The sequence below is a fragment of the Stylophora pistillata genome, chromosome 7 (genome assembly GCF_964205215.1).
Source record: "Stylophora pistillata chromosome 7, jaStyPist1.2, whole genome shotgun sequence".
In the NCBI taxonomy this organism is placed as follows: Eukaryota; Metazoa; Cnidaria; class Anthozoa; order Scleractinia; family Pocilloporidae; genus Stylophora; species Stylophora pistillata.
Genome location: NC_142525.1, coordinates 9,559,700 through 9,580,431, shown reverse-complemented (window position 1 = coordinate 9,580,431; position 20,732 = coordinate 9,559,700). Strand labels below are relative to the sequence as shown.

Below are 20,732 nucleotides of genomic sequence, written 5' to 3'. Positions count from 1 at the left end.
CTGCTCAAGAGCAAATCCCAATAAAAATTTCAAATACACAAACATATATATACATATATTTACTGTACTTCATTCTATTCACTTGACAATGACCGAAGCACGGTCGAAACGTCGTGTTTTACCGTGGATTTTTATCGTCAAAAGTTTTAAGAAACCCTTGCTTATAAATACACAAACATTGGTTGAAATTCCTTGCATCTACTGCACAATCCTCTACTTGGTTTTCTTACCTCTAAGATATTAACAAAAACTGATCTACATAACTCCTGATCTGAGAAATTTAACTAGTTTATGCTATATTTACAATAATTAGATCTCAAGGAGTACTGTAAGATGTTTGTGTGCAACAGAGTAGAAAGAATAGAGCTGAGATTTACAACACTATAAATTATGTATACATTCGGACAGCTTGTACAGAGGTGCATTGCATGTTATACAATAAATAGTTTGAACCCAAGGGTAACATGTGAAAGTTTAGTGCGATAGTCCGGGTGAGTGTAGTCCTGAGAAGGACTGCTGTCAGTGGTGGTGACTGATGTTTTGCTAACATGCGCAGAAGTCATCATCGGAGGCAAGTGAATAGTTGTTGTCAGTAGAACTGGCCGATCATTTTATATGAACTGGACTAAGAACATTCTACTGACAACAGCTCTTCACTAGACTCTGATGATGACTTCTGCACAGGTTGTTGAAACGTCAGTCACCGCCAGCGACAACATTCCTTCTCCTGGATTACACTCACCCGGATGATCACACTTCACTTCCACATGGCGTGTTATGGTGCCTATTAATTTTCTTGTGTGTAATGCAAAATCTGTTTTCACTTCAGAAGAGTTTGCTTAATTAATTGACATATTATACGGCTTGCTTGACACTTAAAGCAATTTAATCAGCACAAACTACAACCAAATGCAATTTTATGCAAACAGTATTAAATCAACATGTAGGAGTTTCATTAAGCATCTTAAAGTTACTCAATTGAACAGTTATCATGTTACATTACATTCACAGACATGTGGTACTGAATTAAAATCTTTTACAATAAAATGAGTGTTGGCACGAATGCAGAGTAAATGCGTACAGTACATGTGTACTACACTTAAGATGGCTCAAGAAAGGTTGAGAAAAGATGTTCACACAAAAGCTAGCAGTATTATATTTTTTGTAAGCACTAAAGCATACATAGAGTACGTCTGCAGGTAAGAAGTACATGTGGATGTATGCAATGAAAAGTATAGTAAAGAAAACAAAACTTCACACCTGGGAGATGATGAATTCCAGGTGAACAAACTAATCAAAAGTGCATAAACTGTACTCATAAAACAATGAGGCATTCACATAACTCTATACATATATAATAATTATGAATTAAAATAGCTCTCAATTTCTTCCTTTTTAGCTGAGTATCAAAAATAAATGTACAAAGCTGACCTTAACATTTGAATTACAGTTATTTGTAGTTGTAATAACTATAACATGAATCTCAAAAATGCGCACATACTAAGACAAGATCAGAGCAAAATTGATGTACATGTACATGGGTAAAAAAAGTGGATTTCTCTTTGATTTCAACCCTTGAACTCCCATTCATGACCAATACAAAATTCCTCCTCAGGGCTGGACACTAACTTTTCAACTTACTGGCCAAGTGGCTGGTGACATCTTAGATGCTACAGCATTGTCAGTTTGTTTACTAGCCAAACTGGCTAGTGGACACCGAAAACCACTAGCCAAAACCGAATTTCTACTAGCCTGTGGCTAATGGGCTACCATTAGTGTCGAGCCCTGCTCCTCACAATACCAATACAATATCAAGTGAACAAGGGATGAGAATAAAAAAAAAAACCACTAAATATGATCATTACTTGATCCAATACCAAATTTTCCAAACTAACACCATCAGAATTGTTTGTCAGAGAGTAAGGAGAATTACTAAGTAGATCTCGGGAGTGAAAGGCTTAAAAAATGTACACCAGTGTGTTGAGGGCCAATGTGTTGGATTAGCCTTAACTTTGAAAGTTAGAATTCTGCTACCTGAAAACATCCATCCCAAAAGTTTATCATATGAGAGATTACAACAACTTGATAAAAAATTTTGTTTGTCCACTGGTGCAAAAAATTAATAATGTCTAAAGAATTGTAAGCCTAATTACACAATTTGTTTTAAACGACAGAGACATCCAGAAGACTGCTTTTCTTACCTGAAGATTTATCTTGGTATTTATCTGGAGACCAGTGGGATTCAACTGCTTTGCTTCTTGTTTTGATTTCCTCCTCACTTGCAAGCAGCACAGATAACAGCTGAATTGAACATGTGGAAAAAAAAATTCAGTTTTGCTAATCATGGAACATGTTAGCCCTTCCTACCCTGTACATCAGTATGCATATTCTCCATACTGTTCTGTGCACATTTCCTAAGGTGCTGAAAAGGAGAACTAGTGTATCAATGAAGAGCTTCTCTAGTAAGTGATCATTTCCTTTATTCTTGCGACTATGATACATAGTGTAACAAACACACCGGTAACATTTCACAATGGTTACCTGAACCATACATTATTTTATTCTCAATCAAGTGGTTTGTGTAACGAAATACTGATAGTAATTGACTACAAAGGAAATAAACCCGGCAAAATGAAAGCTTAAAACATACCTTACAGTTTGGATCTAAAGGGACACGAGAGGAAGCACGCAAACATACAACGACAACCATGTCACATTTTAATAAAACTTCACACTAAAATATAATTATAACATAACTAAAGCAAAGTGCGCACTCTGATTGGTTAATTCAGCATCTACCATTTGCCCATGGGTGCATGCTGCTGACGTGGGAAAATGCTAAGACTATTTTTCTGCGCACGCTTGTTTTTTCTGATCACATAAGTTTTATCAAATAAAAGGGAACTCTTGTTCCAATGTATCAATGTTATGTTATAAAACAAATGGTGAACGCCATAGAGTGTACTATTGAGTTATGGATGCACTTGGGAGGTTTGCTAAGCACTCAAGAAGCTACATGTAGAGTCGCACTCGGCTATTGCCTCGTGCCACTCTTACGCTTCTTTCGTGCTTAGCAACCTCCCGCATGCATCCATAACTCAATAGTACATGCTATGGTGCTCACCATTTTGTTAATTATAATAATATTATTGATGTGAGGAGACTGAACCCTGCTATGTAGATGGACCACACTGCTGGCCCTCAAAATTTGTTTAACATGTGGTTTGTAAGGAGAAATAAGATGCTAATCACCCTTCAGGGCCAAAGGGTTGACAATAGAGAGTAACATAAATAAAACATTAATTAATTATATACCAACATAAATTAACATAAATTATATACCAACCTCAGAATTCAGGGAAGTTTGAGTACTTCCAGGTGAGGGAAGAGGCATTGAAGAAGGTGCAATGGGCAGCCTGTCCAGCGGGGATCCCAACACGGCAGGTTTATTAGCTGCAGCATCTGTATTAGCCGCAGTAGAGTTGCTTGCACTACTTGCCAAACCATTGCTGCTGCCTCCACAAGGAATTGAGTTCCAGATCAGAGCACTAGGACAGCACATTGCTATTGTCTGGAGAACTGAACTCAGTGACAGGACAAGTGCATGATGCTGGGGACACGTCTTGTACTGTGAGAGCACAGGAAGTGATTGAGGATTCATAGGAGTGAGAGATGAACCACTGAAAGGGAAGGGAAAGGGAAGAAAGAGAGGTGAAAAAAAAGGTCAGCTACTAGAAGCTTAACTACGTTTCAAAAGAAATGCCTGCCTTAATGGGGCACTAATCCCGTGGAAAAGATACAAGTCCATCGCAGGGGTAACTAACCCCACATTTTTCAGAAGGTTTCCAATAGGTGTGGTAAAAAGATAAAGGAGAGCTCAATGCCTATTAGAAAATGAAAAACCAACAATTGAAAGTTGAAAGAGAGTCTTTTTTTTCCTTTCCATGATCTTACCAATTCAATAATGTGGCTTCAACACTCAATGACAATATTTTTTGTTTCCTTGTGTTACAAGCTAAGACCAGTTTCTATCCAAACCCAGTAATCAATTGCAGCTTAAAACTGAGAGCTGCAGAAAGCTTCCAGATGTCTGGTATTTAAATCAATACAATGCTTGGACAAATATTGTACATTACTGTGAATTTTAGTTAGAAATTTAGTTACAATATTACAGTAGGTATGATGCACGATCCTCGCAGTAGAGAGTGCTATTTAATATGCAATAGTGAAAATCAGACCTGAAAAAATATCAGGCCTCGACAGGATTCAAACCACTGACCTCTGCGACATTAGTGCAGCACTCTACCAATTGAGCTAACAAGCCAACTGGGAGCAGGCCGTTAAGTTGATTCGTAATAAACCCGTGATGATAAATCAGATACGATGAATATATAATATGAAGTTCATATATTTTGAACTGTGGTTATAGATACGTATGATGCACGATCCTCGCAGTAGAGAGCGCTAATTATGAACAAATCAAAACATTATTACAGTAGTTTATGCTAAAATATGCATGTAGATGTAAAGTATCTAGGCTTGATTATGTTAGATGAGGAGTATGTGAAACATGTGAACAGATGTATGACATGTGTATGTAAACTTGATTACTGATCACTCTCCATGGAGCTTTTTAAGGCCAATATGAACAAATCAAAACATTACAAAAATAAATGTAGTTCTTAAAAAACCCAATAGTCCATTTTACAGTTGCATGCTTAGTTGCCAATCTTTGAACAGGATTGAGGGTAGGGGTGACCATGATATATGCACAAACTTTGCTGTTTTTCAAAGGGATGCTACTTTCAAATTGTTCTCCTGCTAACTAGATACTGGTTAACCACAAACATCAATTATAACATAACTCAAGCAAAGCACACGCTCTGATTGGTTGATTCAGCATCTACAATTTGCCCATGGGTGTATGCTGCTGACGTGAGCAAATGCTAAGACTATTTTTCCGCGCGCTTTTTTTTTTCTGATCACGTAAGATTTGTTAAATAAAAGGGAACTCTTGTTCCCATGTATCAATGTTATGTTATTAAACACAAATGGTGAACACCATAGCGTGTACTATGGAGTTATGGATGCACTTGGGAGGTTTGCTAAGCACTCAAGAAGCTAGAGTCAAACTCGGCTATCGCCTCGTGCGACTCTTACGCTTCCTTCGCGCTTAGCAACCTCCCGCGTGCATCCATAACTCAATAGTACATGCTATGGCGTTCACCATTTGTTAAGTCCAGTGGGTAACAGGATGCAGGGCTTGAACCCAGGACCACCAGATTACAAAAAGCCCAGAGCCCAACCAATCCTTCACATTGCTGTCACATAGATAACGTACCTCTCTGGAGTAATGGATAGAACAGGACTCGGCACAGAAGAAGTACTTGTCCTGTTTGAACTGCTTGTCCCTTGATTTTGTTGCTCAGACTGCATTTGCTCAGCTGCTGAATACAATGTTGACAGCTTCTTGGAACACACTTGGGCAAGAACTCTTGCAAGGGTTTGGGACAAGACTATCTGGTCAACATACTGAAATGAGAAAAAGAAAAATTAAAATCTGGCCTGAAATTCCTACCTAGAGCAACATGATTTTTTTTTTCTTTTTGTATCCAAGCCCCCTCCCCCCCCCCCCCCTTTCAAGTGCTGGTTTGTTTGTTTGTCTTTGACCACCTTATCCCAAACCCCCATGAATTTCAGTTGCTTATCATAAATAGATGCAACTTGGTAAAAAATTGAGTGAGTGGAAGGTATGAAAGACTGACCAAAACTATAATAGGTGTATGTGAATTGAAGAAGATGTAGCTGCTGTGCATGCTTGACGTAATAACAGTAACGTTGATTTAAAGTAATGCTGAACCTATTATTATAAGCAGTATTATTATTATCATTATACTAGTATTATCTTTTAATTAGTTAATACATTAATTACAACTATGAAACATGACTGTATGAAATTTTAGTGTCCCCAAATAAGCTATTTTTAGCCAATATTAATATTTCTGACACTTTTAAAGTCTACCTATCTATCTACCCTGAGCTGTTAAAACAAAGTAAACACTGTACTGTACCCTTAGCAGAAGAGGAATAAGGTATTTTAGCAACAAATCATCAGCATTCTTGCTTTTGTCAAGCAAATCTAACAGCCACTGAAGAAATTCCTGTCTGTCAAGAAGACTCTCCTAAAAATCGGCAAAATAAAAGTATTAAGTGTAACAACTTGCATTGAAATAAAAATAATTTCAATTGACCCGTGGATGAAGATCAAGCAAAGAACTGATCCATGCAGGTAGATTGAAGGTTTTAGCTATTTAAGACAAAAAGCCGAAAAGAATGAGGCATTATCATAATTCTAACCTGTATTCCCAGGTAAAGTTAGGCCATAATTTATTATTTGGATGCTAGTGATGTTGTAATCATGGTAAAAAATTAACTATTTCAATTTACAACAGCTAGTTTAAAGCTAATTTTCTGCTATACAGATTGTAATGATCCGAAAAAAAAATGTCACGCAATTCACTATTAACTTCTAAATCAGCCATTGAAAATTTAAAAGTAACTATTCAATCCTGTTTTATTTGCAAGGGAGATTGAAGTCACAAGTGTTGCTTATTAGGTCTAGTATATACACCTAAATAGGAAAATAGAGAGTGTTGAAAGTTTCTCACCTCATACAGCCAGTGAGAGAGTCGCACAGTGTAGTTCCACTGCTTCAGCGCTTGTTCCACTTCAGGAGTCATTCTCTGCTGGTGTTGGGAAGAAGTTATGCCTGCGAAGTGACCCTGATAAAAGTCTGCAATCTTGCTTAACTGGTCCTTCAAGAATTTTGTTAAAGCATGGGTCCATTCTAGAAGGAAGGAACATAATAATAATAATAATAATAATAATAATAACATTTATATCAATTTCTACAGCGCATTTCCATGTAAATGCTCTAATGCGCTTTAGAACACTGTGCGGGGGACTTTTCCACACTGTCGGCGGCAGTTTACAGTTAATAAAGGGGAAATTTTACAGATGCCCCCTGCCCCCATTCCCAGTAAACAGGCCAGATCACATCACAGTAATCTCGTGATGTGGGTTCTTTAACGTCCCCTGCCCAAATTAACTAATTGATAGGTGCAGGAGACGGGGCCTCCGGCTTTACGTCCTATACGAGAAGTCGAAGCAATGTGAGTGAAGCGTCTTGCTTAAAGACACAACGTCAAGCCCCAGCCAGGACTTGAACCTGGGCCATCTGACCCAGAGTCTAGCGCACTGACCACTGGACTACTCACGCCTCACGATAACTACTAGGTTACACATGATCTTTGCTGCAAATGATGGGAAATAACAAGGCTGTGCTCTAGTAGCACCCAGTCACCTCAGGCAACTAACATTTTGGTACTGGGCAACTGAAAAAATATTGCGGTCGCCCACCCAGGCACTCGGCCTCTTGTGCAGCATTCACCTCCATGGTAAAATCTGGCGATTGACTGCTACATTTTTATTTGGTTGATTTATAAGTGTTGCTACCAGAAAAATATTCTTTTGCATGACAGGTAGTTGAATTGTTCACGTTCAAAGATTTTGAAGTACGAACCCAAACAATAATTATTGAAATAATAGTTCCTGTCACTTCACAAGTTATAAACTGCATGGATATTGCAAAAATATGCATTGAACAATGCGATTTTCCTTGTGATGATCAATGTCTGGTTTATTTCAGTGTTTTGATGGATTTGGAAAGTGTAGTGCATTTATCTCTATTTCAAACCAAGATTCTTTCTATATGCAAATTTCCAGCAAGCCAGATTTGTTTGTAAGTGTTTATCGATCGCTGTGATAAGCAACTTGCAATTACTTTAGGAAGATTTAGCAAGAATTGAGCTTATAATTATTTCATATTTAGACTTGCTTACTTTGGTGCTTTTGAATGAAAGTTCTAAGCATTTTAAAATATCCAAAGAAACACAATTGCCATTTTGAAAAATAACACAAGCTCAGTACTAAAAATAGCAACACACTGTCGCGTGGTGCGGAAGTTTTAATTTTCAGAAAAAGATTTAAAATGTAGCTATTTCACAATCCCACAGCTTTCCTGCAAGTTTTGGAAAAAAATTAAAACATTTCACTTTCAAAGCGCCACGATTTAGTTCAGATTACCTTTCCCGATGGCTCTTATGGCCAGACTAGCAACTCTATTTTTAACTGTACCGGTGAATATCCAGTCAATTTCTGACAACTTTCTAAAAATTTCAGCTCTCCACATATAGTCGGTTGCAATATGTACGGCTTTTTCATTTTGCCTCTCACTTCTTTTACGAAAAATGGACAAACAAGGAAATTTTTACAGAAAATCTCTGAAATGCAGGAGCTATTTTATTTCAATTAGTCATTGGACCTTTTGCTTTACATAAATCCAGCATGCTTCACAGATGACTCAAGCTATAGATTGGTGATCTTAAGTATTGCTAATGCTGTGAAAAAATATGAAGGAGATGGATCCATTAACTGGGAGTCAAACTTGTTTGTGCCGAAAAGGAGCAAGAAGTTATCTAACAGTGTATCGTAACTATAATGGTAAACAGCAACACCAAAAGTTAAACGCTTTCTAAACAGTTTGAATTATTGAAATTTATGGTTTAATTAAATATTAACTGATTTAAGACAGGAAATAAGTTAATGATATTAAATTATTAATTGCTTGGTTAATTAATTAATTAATTTTTGAGTCACTAACTTGGAGGGCTGGGCGCCCTAGCTAAAATGGTTGGGAGTACGAAAGGCTCCCTGAAAATCTTCTTAGAGCACAGCCTTGCATTGAATAACCCTTGAAATTCTTGCATTTGCAGTCCTCTATCATGAATAAGTGTGCCTAGTTGAAACATCCACATGTAGCAGAATTTAAGTCATGCATTAATAAATGATTAATGCACCTTGAGCTGGGTCTGCCATAATTCTCTTTTTGCCTTTGGACTCATTGATGCCTGTGTTGTATGCTGAAGATATCTTGATGAACCATGCTGCCCTCAACATTGGGATAGAGTACTCACACAGACTGTTAAAGATCTCTTCTTTCTTGTTGAAAATTGGTACCTGGAGAGGAGAATCGTTACAAATGAAAGGTCCTGTGCACAACAAGCAAAATGTACATAACAAATCTCTTCAGGCATAAGGAAGCTCTTGAACAATTGTTCCAACTGATGCTGGGAATATTTCTAAAAAAGCTGGCAACTCCTCAAGATGAAGAATTCAAAATGCATTTGCACGATTAACATTTACCTAAGTGGAACAGTTAATTAGTATGCATTCTAGGTAAATTTTTAAGACAACAAAATTGCATGAGTACTAGTCCTTGAAGCAAAGGCAATTTGTGGTCTTTGAAAAAATCTATACATGCTAATTTACACCAAACTGTACAAGAAATGTTACCTAAGAATGATTATTAATTAATAATTAATGATAATTTACATGAAAAAAATCACAAAAGTCATTTTGACAGTGTACACGTTATTTGTAATTTACATTCTGTGTTAAATGAAAAATGTACCCCTTCCCCTAAAATTTCATGTTTTATTTCCTTTTTATGGACAGCTGTTCATGTATACACACATAATACTGGCATATGCTTACAACTTTCATTAATGTGTATATCAAAAGACTCTGTGCACAAATTTGATACCTGTATATGCAGTAATAATATGTACTAGGTTAATACCTTCTTTGCTAAAACTGTCAGTGGTTTGTTCCCAGCCAGATCTTGAAACCATGATGAAATGAATGGCCTGGAGCGAGCAGTGATGTGTACCTACAACACATTTGAAGAGTTAAGCTTTCAACTCCCAATAGTGATCAACATGGCACGCAGAATATAACTCAATTGGTTGGAGCGCCGGATTGTGTTGTGTGGGACGTCGAGGGTTGGAGCCCCAGCCAGACCAATACTCATGGTCTTAAAATAACTGAGGAGAATTTGCTACCTTTCTATAATATCAAGAAATGGATAGATATTCTAGTCTTCTCGGATAAGGACGAATAAACCATAGGCCCCGTCTCCTGCAGGATTAGGGGTAGGAGACGTTAATTTCCCACGCACAAGATTATTGTGTGGTCGATGTCTTCCCCTGGGGTGGGATGGGTGGGAGAATGGCCCTGAAAAGCCCTTATGGGGGGAGTGGCCAATTAACCTATGTATATATACATGTAACGTGAAACTTCTCCCTATAATATCCATACATGATCCAGCAAACAGGTAATGAGAATACTCAAACTTATCAGGTAGAAATTCTCATCTTGATCAAACACCAAATTCTTGTAACTAATTTACAAGGAAATGTGTAGCAGCGTGAGGGGGGAATTAACAGTCAGATATGTGGAGTTAAAAGGTTAAGTAAGAATCAGCTGCAAATTTTCTGAACTAAAAATAATGTGAATTTGTTTTAATCACTTGTTACTTGCCCTCTAAAATCTAGCCCAAGCTTATTGCATTCTAACATTATGGTATTTTCCTCGCTCTGTGTTTAATATTCAATCAAGGCTGTGCTCTAATAAAAAATTGAAGGGAGCCCAGTGTTCTGAAACTGTGAAATCCACTGTGCCCAGCATATGCTTTTTAAACTAAGATTCCTGAGTCACCCAAGAGAAAAAGTAAGGTGCCAGGAGCCACCTGGTGATACTAGACCACAGCTCTGTTCAATTTTCACTAATTTAGCAAGTGGTAATAATGACAAGATGACTTTTGTGATGAATATAGTCAGTGGATTTAGTGATGATAAGCCTGTATAGAAATAATGATCTGTTTTTTGGGGGAAGGGTTGGGGGAGGGATTGGGGAAGGGGAGTTGAGAAGAGTTTGGACAATAATTTCTGCATGAAAGCAACAGAGAGGATATCACTGAATAAGCTCAAGTCAATTCTGAATGTATCATTAAAAAAGATGACCAAACACTTAAGCATATCTGTGCTCCAATAGCTGTATAGAAAGCTCCTTATAAATAATTATTTAGCAAGACCTCATTATCACCAAAGGTTGATAGAAAATGAATTTTACTTACAGGCACAAAGTTATCTTTGACAGGCTGTACTTTTCTCTTGCTTCCATCTTGTGATGTAAAAGTGTTCTGTTTCTGTTTTTCCACTAATATAGCATTAAAGCTTTGGGCAAACTATGAGTAAGACCAATAAACATTGCATTAATTTATGTATGCATATATTTATGTATATTTACTTACGTACAATAAATTAAAGAATTTCTTGAGTGAAAAAAGTATGGGAAAATCGGTAAGAAATAATATTTCTGAGAAAAAATTAGCATATTTAAGCCATTGAAATAGAAGCAAAGAATTCTGCAATCTCTGTACTAAATAAATACCATGTACCTCACGGTACACATGAAAGATCCAAAAGATTTTTAAAGGGACAATGCACGCTGTTAAGATTTCACATCGTAGAGAGAAAAACCCTTGCCGGGACAGGTAAACCAACGGCAGACTCAGGCCACATGTGATACCCGGTCCAGCAATTGAACCTGAGCCGCAGTGGTGGAAGGCCAGCGCTCTCGCCACTTTGGTATCAAAAATTAACGAAAGTATGACAATCAATCAATCCACAAACTGCTACCGGTGTTCAAAAACGTAAATTGATCTCATCAAGAGAACAGTTACACTGCATCATTACCATCAAAATAAAAAGTGACAAAAATCAGGTCCACTGATCAGCGAGGAACAGATCGAATGACTAATACTTAAAAACTGCGAAGACCACAAATTTGTTTGTGAAGTCTTCAAATTATTTAACAAGCACTCACCTTTGACAGGGGCACATTAGACATGATGTCCTTCGCTGATCCATACTGTAAAAGAATATTATATCTTCGAGTTTCTGTTCATGAGGCGATCAAATGCATACGTCACGAAAAAATGTCAATTCATACCAACCTCATTTGTACCCGAGCTAAACGGAAGCGGTTGGTAGCTAAATCCCTTTTTGACATTTTCTTCAGTGAGCTCGTCCTGGCGAAAAAGTAAATTATCTGTGTCCTCAGCAATGAAGTTCCAGTGTTTGAATTTCGTTTTAATCTTACCTCTCGCTGTTTACTGTCTTGTGGGTAGACATCTGGCTGGCCTAAACGCGGTCTTTTCAGTGGACGAGGTGCCGCCATGTTTTGGATCAAGCCTTCTATGCACGCCCGCTTTCCACTGGCCCCGCGGCTTTACTAGAGAGATCACGCGTACTTCCCTGGCTAAACGAAAACAAAGATGGCGGCCGCCCTAAACGGTTTTCGAAAGCTATGTGTCGGTGGCTTGCGGTCTCAAACAAGGCTACTGCCAAGGGTATGTAACGAAAACAATTCTCAGATTTCTTTAAGAATCCTTAGATTGACGTTAATCGTTGTTTTACGCTCAGGTGTTAGGTGTCAATGGCTGTCAACATCAGCAGAACAGAAATTTGTCGTTGCATGAGCACTACAGTATGAAGCTCCTTCAGGAGGCAGGCATTCTTATACCTCAGGGTGGTGTAGCTAGAACGCCCGAACAAGCTTATGAAATAGCAACTACTTTGGGTAAGTAATGTGCGAATGTGAAGGTATATTGTGGTCTTTGAAGTGAACAATTTTCATTGGTACAATATACAGTCATGTTGCAGGCAAAAATTAAATTCAGGTAAAAAAATTTTAACCTAGGTTGAATTTCAATTTCCTTTGTCTCTGAGCCATAATTATTCACAGTTAGGACTTGGAGATAAAGAGAATTGAAATTCAACCGTGGTTAAAATTAATTTCACCTGAATTTAATTTTTACCTGCAACATACACACACACACCCATTCACTTTGTTTCTATTGGTATCTGCAATTTCAAAACAATGCAATGCTACTTATATGCAACTATTTAAACACAGTGTGGGTGTGGATGGTGTACAGATGTCTTAGCGTGAAATAAACTATCAGAAATGACAGATCTGAATCATAGAGATAAATATTACAGTAAACTCTGAGAAAAAACAGCAATCGGTATGGATATTCGCATATAATTGCGATCATGTTGTCATAAAAAATTGCAAAAAGTTAAAAATATATAAAGAAGTCAAATGAGAATTGATTAGGTTACAGATTTCCTTGCTCTGATCTCAACAGTTCTAAAACATCTGTTTCAAAAGGGTGAAGATTGAATATCAAGTTCATTTTGCAAACTTAGAAGCGACCCAATAGAGAAAACAATTATATTTTGTGCAGAATATCCACAATCCCAACATAGCATCCCTTTGATTCTTCTTTGTTGTGTTGTTCTGCATGAAATCGTACTGATATTGTTTGGAGAAATGCTGTTTTGGTTGTCCCTGGGAGTTGAAGAGTTATAGTTACTGTTAGTAGTCCTTGTTAGTAAAGAGTTAGTAACGTTTTGTGCCATCATGTTTTTACATCAAAGTCGAGGAAGACAGGATGTCAGGAAGGCAAGTCTTCAAGGGTAACACAGGTAGACAGTCACGCTGTACACATTTGAAGATTTTAAGAGTGTTATTCTTGAAGTTTTTGAATGTGTCTTGTTTAGCTAGTTTAGTTGAGTTGGAGAGGAAGGTAAATTTTCATTGAAGTATGTCCTGTTTCTAACAAACAGGCTAGGTCTCAGAATGATGTGATTCAGGAAATGGTTTGGACCTGACCAATATTATGACCAACTTACACTACTTGTCAGTCTTGCAACCAATAACATCACGGCTGAACACTCTAAATGGGCTTAGTTCATTTGACTGACAAGTATTATTTTGCCTTTGATGATGACTTCCATTCAGGTCTTTCTTAAGACTTCAATTACCTGGACAATCTGACTGCGCATGTATACAATCACGATGATGTACATGTAATTGTTTGTTCTAAATGACAAAAACAATTTATAGAAAAAGAAAGGTGGTAAGTTTTGAGCTTGGTTAAGAAATAGAGAAAGATGTTTTTTGTCCATTACTAAGTTCATATGAACCTCTTATTTGGCCTTGCTCACCGTAGGGTCTCTGTGACTCAGTGGTAGGTTAGAATCAGAAGGTCTGAGGCTAGATTTTTCTCTTTGTCCCATGCTCGTGACAAGACAAAAAGTATCTTTCTCTTTAAAAATTCTTGTTCATGTAATACAGTGAAGGAAGGATGCAGTAATTACCTATTGTGCTTGTACTATCCCTCTTAAGCAAGTGAACTTAGGTGTAAATTAAATCAGTTTTCCACAATGTGTAAAGATTTAACCTCATTTGGCTATTTTCCAAGAACTGCAATATGACTTGTACATGCACAGTGTGTATAAAAATTTGCCAATATTAATTTTGCCTCCAAACTTTCAGGTATTGAGAGTGACTCAGATCTGGTAGTCAAGGCACAAGTGTTGGCAGGGGGGCGAGGAAAAGGAACGTTCGAAGGAGGGCTCAAGGGAGGCGTAAGAATTGTGTTCTCGTAAGTTTTGAACAGGGCTAAATATACTGTACTATGTTGGTTTTACTCTCCTCTTTTCTTTTGCCTAATGCTGTTCACTAAGATGGCACTTAACAATAACCTCATCTACAGTACTTGGTGTGATTTTCTAACAGGCCAGATGAAGCTAAGGAAATGGCATCAAGAATGCTTGGTAAAAAGCTTTTCACAAAACAGACAGGAGAGCAGGGTCGAATATGCAATGATGTGAGCAAATATCTTCTTACATTTACTAAAACATTGATATACAGGGCTCCACACTAACTTACTAGCCAAGTGGCTAGAGACATCTAAGATGTTAGGACAATTTCAGTTTGTTTACTAGCCAAACTGGCTAGTGGAAATAAAAAATCACTAGCCAAAACTGAATTTCTACTATTCTGTGGCTTAAGTTGGCTACTGTTAATGTGTCAAGCCCTGGATATACATGATTGTACAGGACTGTGAATATATGAAAATATAGTTATGTGAACTGCGGGTTTTGGAATGAATATCATAGTGATCTTTGCAGTGATGAACACTACTTCAATAGTAGTGAGGATGAAGCCTGAACTGCAGGTTAAGAAATTAATATTAAAGGGATATTTGCATTTGGCTAGCAGCTCAGTTACTCTGGTATCACAGAGATCATGGATTTAAATCTTGTACAGGCCTGAATTTTTTTCGGCCTTATTTTACTACTGCTCAAATACTGTTGAACTTCATTGCTAGGAAGATTACTTTCAAGTTGATATTCGTGATTGTACACTTAACATCGTGTATAATGCAACAATAATGCATTAAAGTGGCAAGCAAAAGAATTTGCAAGTCTTGTATTTGACTAAACATCTACAGTTAACAGTACATGTAGTTGTTCTTATTGCAGTGAAATGGAAAAATAATATTGACCTGTACAAGCGCTTAGTTAAACCTTTTTATTGAAAGTTTCTCTACCTTTGTGAAGTGAAAAACATCTTGATTACCCTCAATTGCAGGTTTATATTTGTGAAAGACTTTATGCCAGAAGAGAATACTACTTTGCCATTGCTCTAGAGAGAGCATTTAAGGTAATCCAATTTTTTATTTTTCCAAAATTAAGTATTAGTGTTTATACTTTATATTCTGATATTATTACTGTAACAGTGGAAAAATTGAGTTTATAATTGATGGTATGGTATGTTTGAAATGTGATGTCTGCTGGTCAATCGTACCTGTAGGACTCCACAAACTGCAGATTCTGAAATGTCCTCCATTGATTACCACATTTAACAGACTGCTCCATGAGTGCAAAATGGAATTTGTTATTAATCACAAGAAAACATATGTCTTAAAAAAAAAAAATTGCAGTATGCATGTCATATATGGACTTGGTAATTGGCCTTCCTTATTATAGCATCTCCTTGGCTCAATGGTAGAACATCCCAATGCAGAATCCGAAGGTCTGATAGTAAAAAAGTAAAAGTAAAGTCTGTTTACGAGCCTAGTGGCCCGTTAGGCCGGTGCTTAACTCCGGTTTCTGTAGCATGAAGCGACTAGGAGTATTTCTACTCCCCCCTGGATGGGATGCTAGTCCATCGCAGGGTTTTCCCCCAGCATTAAATTGCCAGTACCCATTTATACACCTGGGTGAAGAGAGGCACTGTGAGAGTAAAGTGTCTTGCCTAAGAACACAACACAATGTCCTGGCTGGGGCTGATAGGGGAACTCAATTTTTTCTTTGTTCCATGCTCCTGACAAGAGGATAAACATCTTTTTCTATTTTTTTACTGAGCTCAAAAACTTACCTTTAGTTATTCATGTTCCATATCTTATGTTTTATCCAGTTCTTTGAGTGTTGTTTCATTTGTTTGTTTGTTTCTTCATTCATTTATTTGATTTTTCTCTTTAATCACTTAGTTTTTTTATCTTTCTTGGTTACAGGGACCTGTACTGGTTGGTAGTCAGCAAGGGGGAGTTGACATTGAACAGGTTGCCAAGGAGTCTCCAGAAGCCATCATTAAATTTGGAGTGGATATTATGAAAGGTTTGCATCAGATGTTTGTTAAAATTATGTCCAACATATCATGAGGAATAAAATGACATGATTTGAAGTACATGTACTTATTTAAAGAAGTGGCCCCCAAATTTTTCAATTATTATGATAATTAACTCACCAAAGATTGCGTACTAAAAAATCTGCTAAAGACGAATTCCTACTGCACTGTAGGTCATCTATAATTATCCTGTACAAGTTTGGGAGAAATTAAACAACTTTGTAAATCTCGGAATCATTTGGATATATCAAAAAAGTTGAAGTGCTAAATTGGCCACCGTAACGATTACAAAAGCTGACGTTTCGAGCGTTAGCCCTTCGTCGGAGCGAAGGTTGTAAATCTGGAGTTGTAAATCTCGGGTTTGTGATGATAGTCCATTGCCACAGATGCAAGTTGTGGCTTAATGGAATTCATTTAAAATGGTATCAAACTGAGGTGATATATAGCTATTCTCTGTGTAAGGATGAACAAAACAAAAGTACAAATAAAACTATTGTTAATAAATGATTTTGACCTGAATTTAAAGTTAGCTGCACCATACAATGGACTGCCTTAGCAGATAATTATATGTTTTTTCCCAGGTTTGTCAAAATCTGACGCTGTGGAATTTGCCAAAAAGATGGGTTTCAGTGAAAGCTGTGCAGACCAGGCTGCTGATTTCATTGTGCGACTTTATGATCTGTTCATTGAAAAGGATGCCACACTGATTGAAATTAATCCCATGAGTGAAGATGTACTAGGAAGAGGTTAGTATCCATCAATCCAATTGGAACCTCTTTAATTTAAAGTGCGTTTGTGCCTGGATTTAACTCCAGCTTGAATTAAAGTTTCATCTTACCTGCGTGTTAGAGAAAATCAAGTAAAGCAATGATCCCCGCGGTTGATTTGAAATTCTTGCAGTTGCAGATAAAAAGCTTGAAAAAATTCGACCGTCGATAGGATTTGAACCCGTGCCTCAAAAAGACTAGTTGAGCTACATGTATGAAGCCTCAGGTTGAAAGAGTCAAACAAAGAGGAGAGGGAACCCTCCAAAGTTAAGCCCACCCCTAATGTGTGGCTTTTATGTCAGTTGTTATAGTAGCACTCAACTCGCTAGATTTCTTTAAGTATACATGATTCTCCTTTTCAGTTGTATGTATGGACGCCAAAGTGCTCTTTGATGACAATGCTGAATTTCGACAACCAGATGTCTTCCAACTAAAAGATTGGTCACAAGAAGACGAGAGAGAAGTAGAAGCAGGAAAAGCCAACTTGAACTACATTGGGCTTGACGGAAGCATTGGATGTCTGGGTAACACGCAGCTTATAAAAGTAATGTCTTATCTAACGGGTGGGACATCGAAATGGGAAAATCTTGAATAAGGCCCTCGGCCTTCAGCCTCAAGCTGTGCTTAAGACCAAGGGCACAATTGTTAACCTATAAGGACTGACGTAGGTTGGTACATTTAGAGGTATACACCGTTTTGCTCTATTCCGCTCTGCCGCTAATGGTGGACGAAAGCATTCGAGACCTGGGTCCGTTTTGTAAAGATCAGAACTGGTTATGGGCGCTCGATTAACCAATCAGCTTCGAGAGTTTTATATTCTCACCCGTTGAGTTGCTCCAGAAGAAAATAGACAACACAATTACCGTGAAACACGATCGTTTTCTTGTAAAGGTGTGATCTTGTACAGGTACAGGTGTATGTGGCGGTGGTACATACAGTACTTTATTTCATTGATCGCCGGACGCTTATTAAAGTTTCTGTGTTCCGATGCAGCGTGTATTCAAGGACAGTGTTTTTTTTTTTTTGAATTTTATTCACTAACAAGAATTATGGTTACTCATTTGTTGGTGCTATGCAGAATAAAAACATTTTTTTAAGACTTAATGTATTGCTTTTTGGCTGGGATAGAATCGTACTTGAGTCGCTGGTGATGTGTATGACAATGGTGTAGATTACCGAGTTGTATAGTGCTTGTGTTTGTTTGTTTGTTTGTTTGTTTGTGTGTGTTCCTTTGTTTTTCCTTTAATGCTCGAAGAAACGACACTTTCCTCGATGAGTAAGCGCGTTTTTTTTTTATTTTTTATTTTTATTTTTCGAGGGCAGCGTTAAGAGAGAAAATGCAGAAGCGGCGCCATTGGTAAATTTATATCGTGATGAATTGATACCTTATTAAAATAACATGTACCTTACTCCTTACATTCTTACTTTCTCCTTTCTCCCTAGTGAATGGTGCCGGTCTGGCTATGGCTACTATGGACATAATTAAATTACATGGGGGTGAGCCAGCAAACTTTTTGGACGTTGGCGGTGGTGCAACAATACAGCAGGTTATGGCAGCCTTCAAAATCATCAGTGACGACAAAAAGGTATTATTACATAACGCGCTTATTCACCATTGGCTTCCGTAGATTTTTGTAGGCCGCGAGAACATCGTAAAGGGGTAAGGAGAGTCAATTAGGGTTAAGTAGTGTCTTTGGGCATGTTACATCGGTGATCTAAAAGCCTAGAACAGGCTTTGATACCACTGTGATGAAAGGTTGACGGCGTTGCAGAAATGACATCCCTTAGAACGATTTTGTTTCAGGTACCCCTAGAGTTGGAAATTATAAAAACTTATTGAGTTTTTGGATGGATTTTATGTAGGTGCACGCAACTCTTGTTAACATCTTTGGTGGTATAATGCGCTGTGACGTCATAGCAGAAGGAATTATCGCCGCAGCGAGAGAACTGGAGCTCAGTATTCCTATTGTTGTACGATTACAAGGTACTGTATGTAGTGTATGCACTGTAAATTTATATCTTGGTGAAAGGGAACTTGTGGTTTATCAGGAACTTTATTTTTTAGGAATGCATCCTGGTGTATCCGTCAGTAAAAGTTTTTCTTTTTTTTTCTCAGTCCAAGTTAGCTGAAAGGTTGGGGACGAATCTGTGTTATCGTGTCGGTGGGAGCAGGATATCGCAACCTTATTATGGGTCTGCGTCGAACCGTAGTTAGGTTGCCATGGTTGCATTTCAGTTTGGGTGCGCTCTTGCAGCTTGCTTTTTTTGCCTTTGTTGTCCACTGAATGAAAAGTGATGACAGGATGCCGAAATATCCTTATGGACGCGGAATAGATGTCCGTTACTGCACTTTTATGTCTTCACAGGTCTAATTTACGGAATCTATGTATTTGATATTATTATTATATGACCCGTCCGGCCCTGCTCGCGCAATTCCATCGAAAACCATAGTTAAAGCAGGCGTGTGCAAAGCCGGGCGGGTTGACGTGAGCCGGTTCGGAAAAAGCCGCCCGGCACTGCTGCCCTCACTTCGCTTTGTTGTAAAAACAAAACTTAAAGGGAAACAGAAATGAGGGGAAAAAGTCGTTGTTTTTTGTTTTCAAGGAAATGGGAGTTTCTTGTTCTGACTCGAAAAAAAAAAGGAAAGGTTTTAACTCCAGAAATCTTTTTGGTGCTCATACGGCTGCGTGTGTCCATAAATTTTCAATACTTATTGGTCATATAATGATAAAATGGTTATTGACTGAGTTGGTCGGGCCGAACGAGAAAATATCAGTGACTCTCAATAAGTACATATTAATAAACTCTCCCCTGATGAGATCTACATGTGTGCTATTTGCGTTTACCCGGCAGGAACTCGAGTGGATGACGCAAAGGCCCTCATTGCTGCTAGTGGGTTAAGAATTATCGCTTGTGATGACCTGGAAGAAGCTGCTGAAATGGTGAGAATCTTCATTTTACACGATAAGGATAGAACACTACTTTGCAGCAATTTTACTGAGCTATATAATTCGACAAGAATCAATTGCAACTGAAATTGTTTGTGAAATTCAATGTAATTCAAAGCACTAATTATTGGCGGCTTTGTCCGTTTGTTTCCAGGTCGTCCGCCTTTCCAATATTGTTGAACTCGCCCGTAGCGTGAAAATGAGGGTGAATTTCGAGCTGCCCATCTAAAAAGATTTGTCTTATTCTATGAAATAGCATTGTTTGATATTGATTCTAAAGTTCTATATACCACCAATGCTAATTTAAGGTTTCAGTAGCTACATCTTCTCACTTTCACCCTCTTGTAAAACGCATTGAAGGAATGTAGAACCAAATATATGTTCAGTGAAAGACAATTGGAAGTGTCAGTTATATTTTCTGTAGAGCCCTGAATGCGCTTACTGGAAGATATCATTTTGAATGGCGATGTAATTATGCATTTATCCATTTTATTAAAAAGCAAATATATTTATGCTTGTTTTCAATTGTCATTGATCTCGCCACAAGAAAAGGTGAAGTGTCTTTTCTTAC

The 20,732-nt window shown here is 37.7% G+C and overlaps 2 protein-coding genes across 4 annotated transcripts in view; one reads left to right on the top strand and one right to left on the bottom strand.

The window, feature by feature from the left end:
- Positions 1-12,201, bottom strand: part of LOC111325497 (mediator of RNA polymerase II transcription subunit 12-like protein) — a 38,773-nt gene extending 26,572 nt beyond the window's left edge. For both annotated transcript variants that reach the window (XM_088726883.1, XM_088726884.1), the window contains exons 1-11: positions 12,064-12,201; positions 11,918-11,992; positions 11,788-11,832; positions 11,036-11,146; positions 9,701-9,790; positions 8,919-9,078; positions 6,669-6,847; positions 6,072-6,182; positions 5,342-5,532; positions 3,347-3,680; positions 2,202-2,301 (exon numbers count right to left, since the gene is read on the bottom strand). In XM_088726883.1, the coding sequence (XP_088583009.1) occupies positions 2,202-2,301; positions 3,347-3,680; positions 5,342-5,532; positions 6,072-6,182; positions 6,669-6,847; positions 8,919-9,078; positions 9,701-9,790; positions 11,036-11,146; positions 11,788-11,832; positions 11,918-11,992; positions 12,064-12,141 (1,474 nt within the window). In that variant the 5' untranslated portion in view covers positions 12,142-12,201. The remainder of the gene's footprint in view (positions 1-2,201; positions 2,302-3,346; positions 3,681-5,341; positions 5,533-6,071; positions 6,183-6,668; positions 6,848-8,918; positions 9,079-9,700; positions 9,791-11,035; positions 11,147-11,787; positions 11,833-11,917; positions 11,993-12,063) is intronic.
- LOC111325549 (succinate--CoA ligase [ADP-forming] subunit beta, mitochondrial) lies at positions 12,174-20,673 on the top strand. Of its 2 annotated transcripts, XM_088726892.1 has the most exons (13): positions 12,174-12,313; positions 12,387-12,543; positions 13,407-13,454; positions 14,308-14,416; positions 14,551-14,641; positions 15,409-15,480; positions 16,334-16,436; positions 17,028-17,192; positions 17,576-17,737; positions 18,657-18,799; positions 19,077-19,197; positions 20,067-20,155; positions 20,316-20,673. In XM_088726892.1, exons 1-13 carry the CDS (start codon positions 12,239-12,241, stop codon positions 20,388-20,390), a joined length of 1,410 nt encoding a protein of 469 aa, XP_088583018.1. In that variant the 5' UTR covers positions 12,174-12,238; the 3' UTR covers positions 20,391-20,673. The 2 variants fall into 2 exon arrangements, with proteins under 2 accessions (XP_088583018.1, XP_022785113.1); XM_022929378.2 differs by lacking the exon at positions 13,407-13,454.
- Positions 20,674-20,732: the final 59 nt, after the last annotated feature.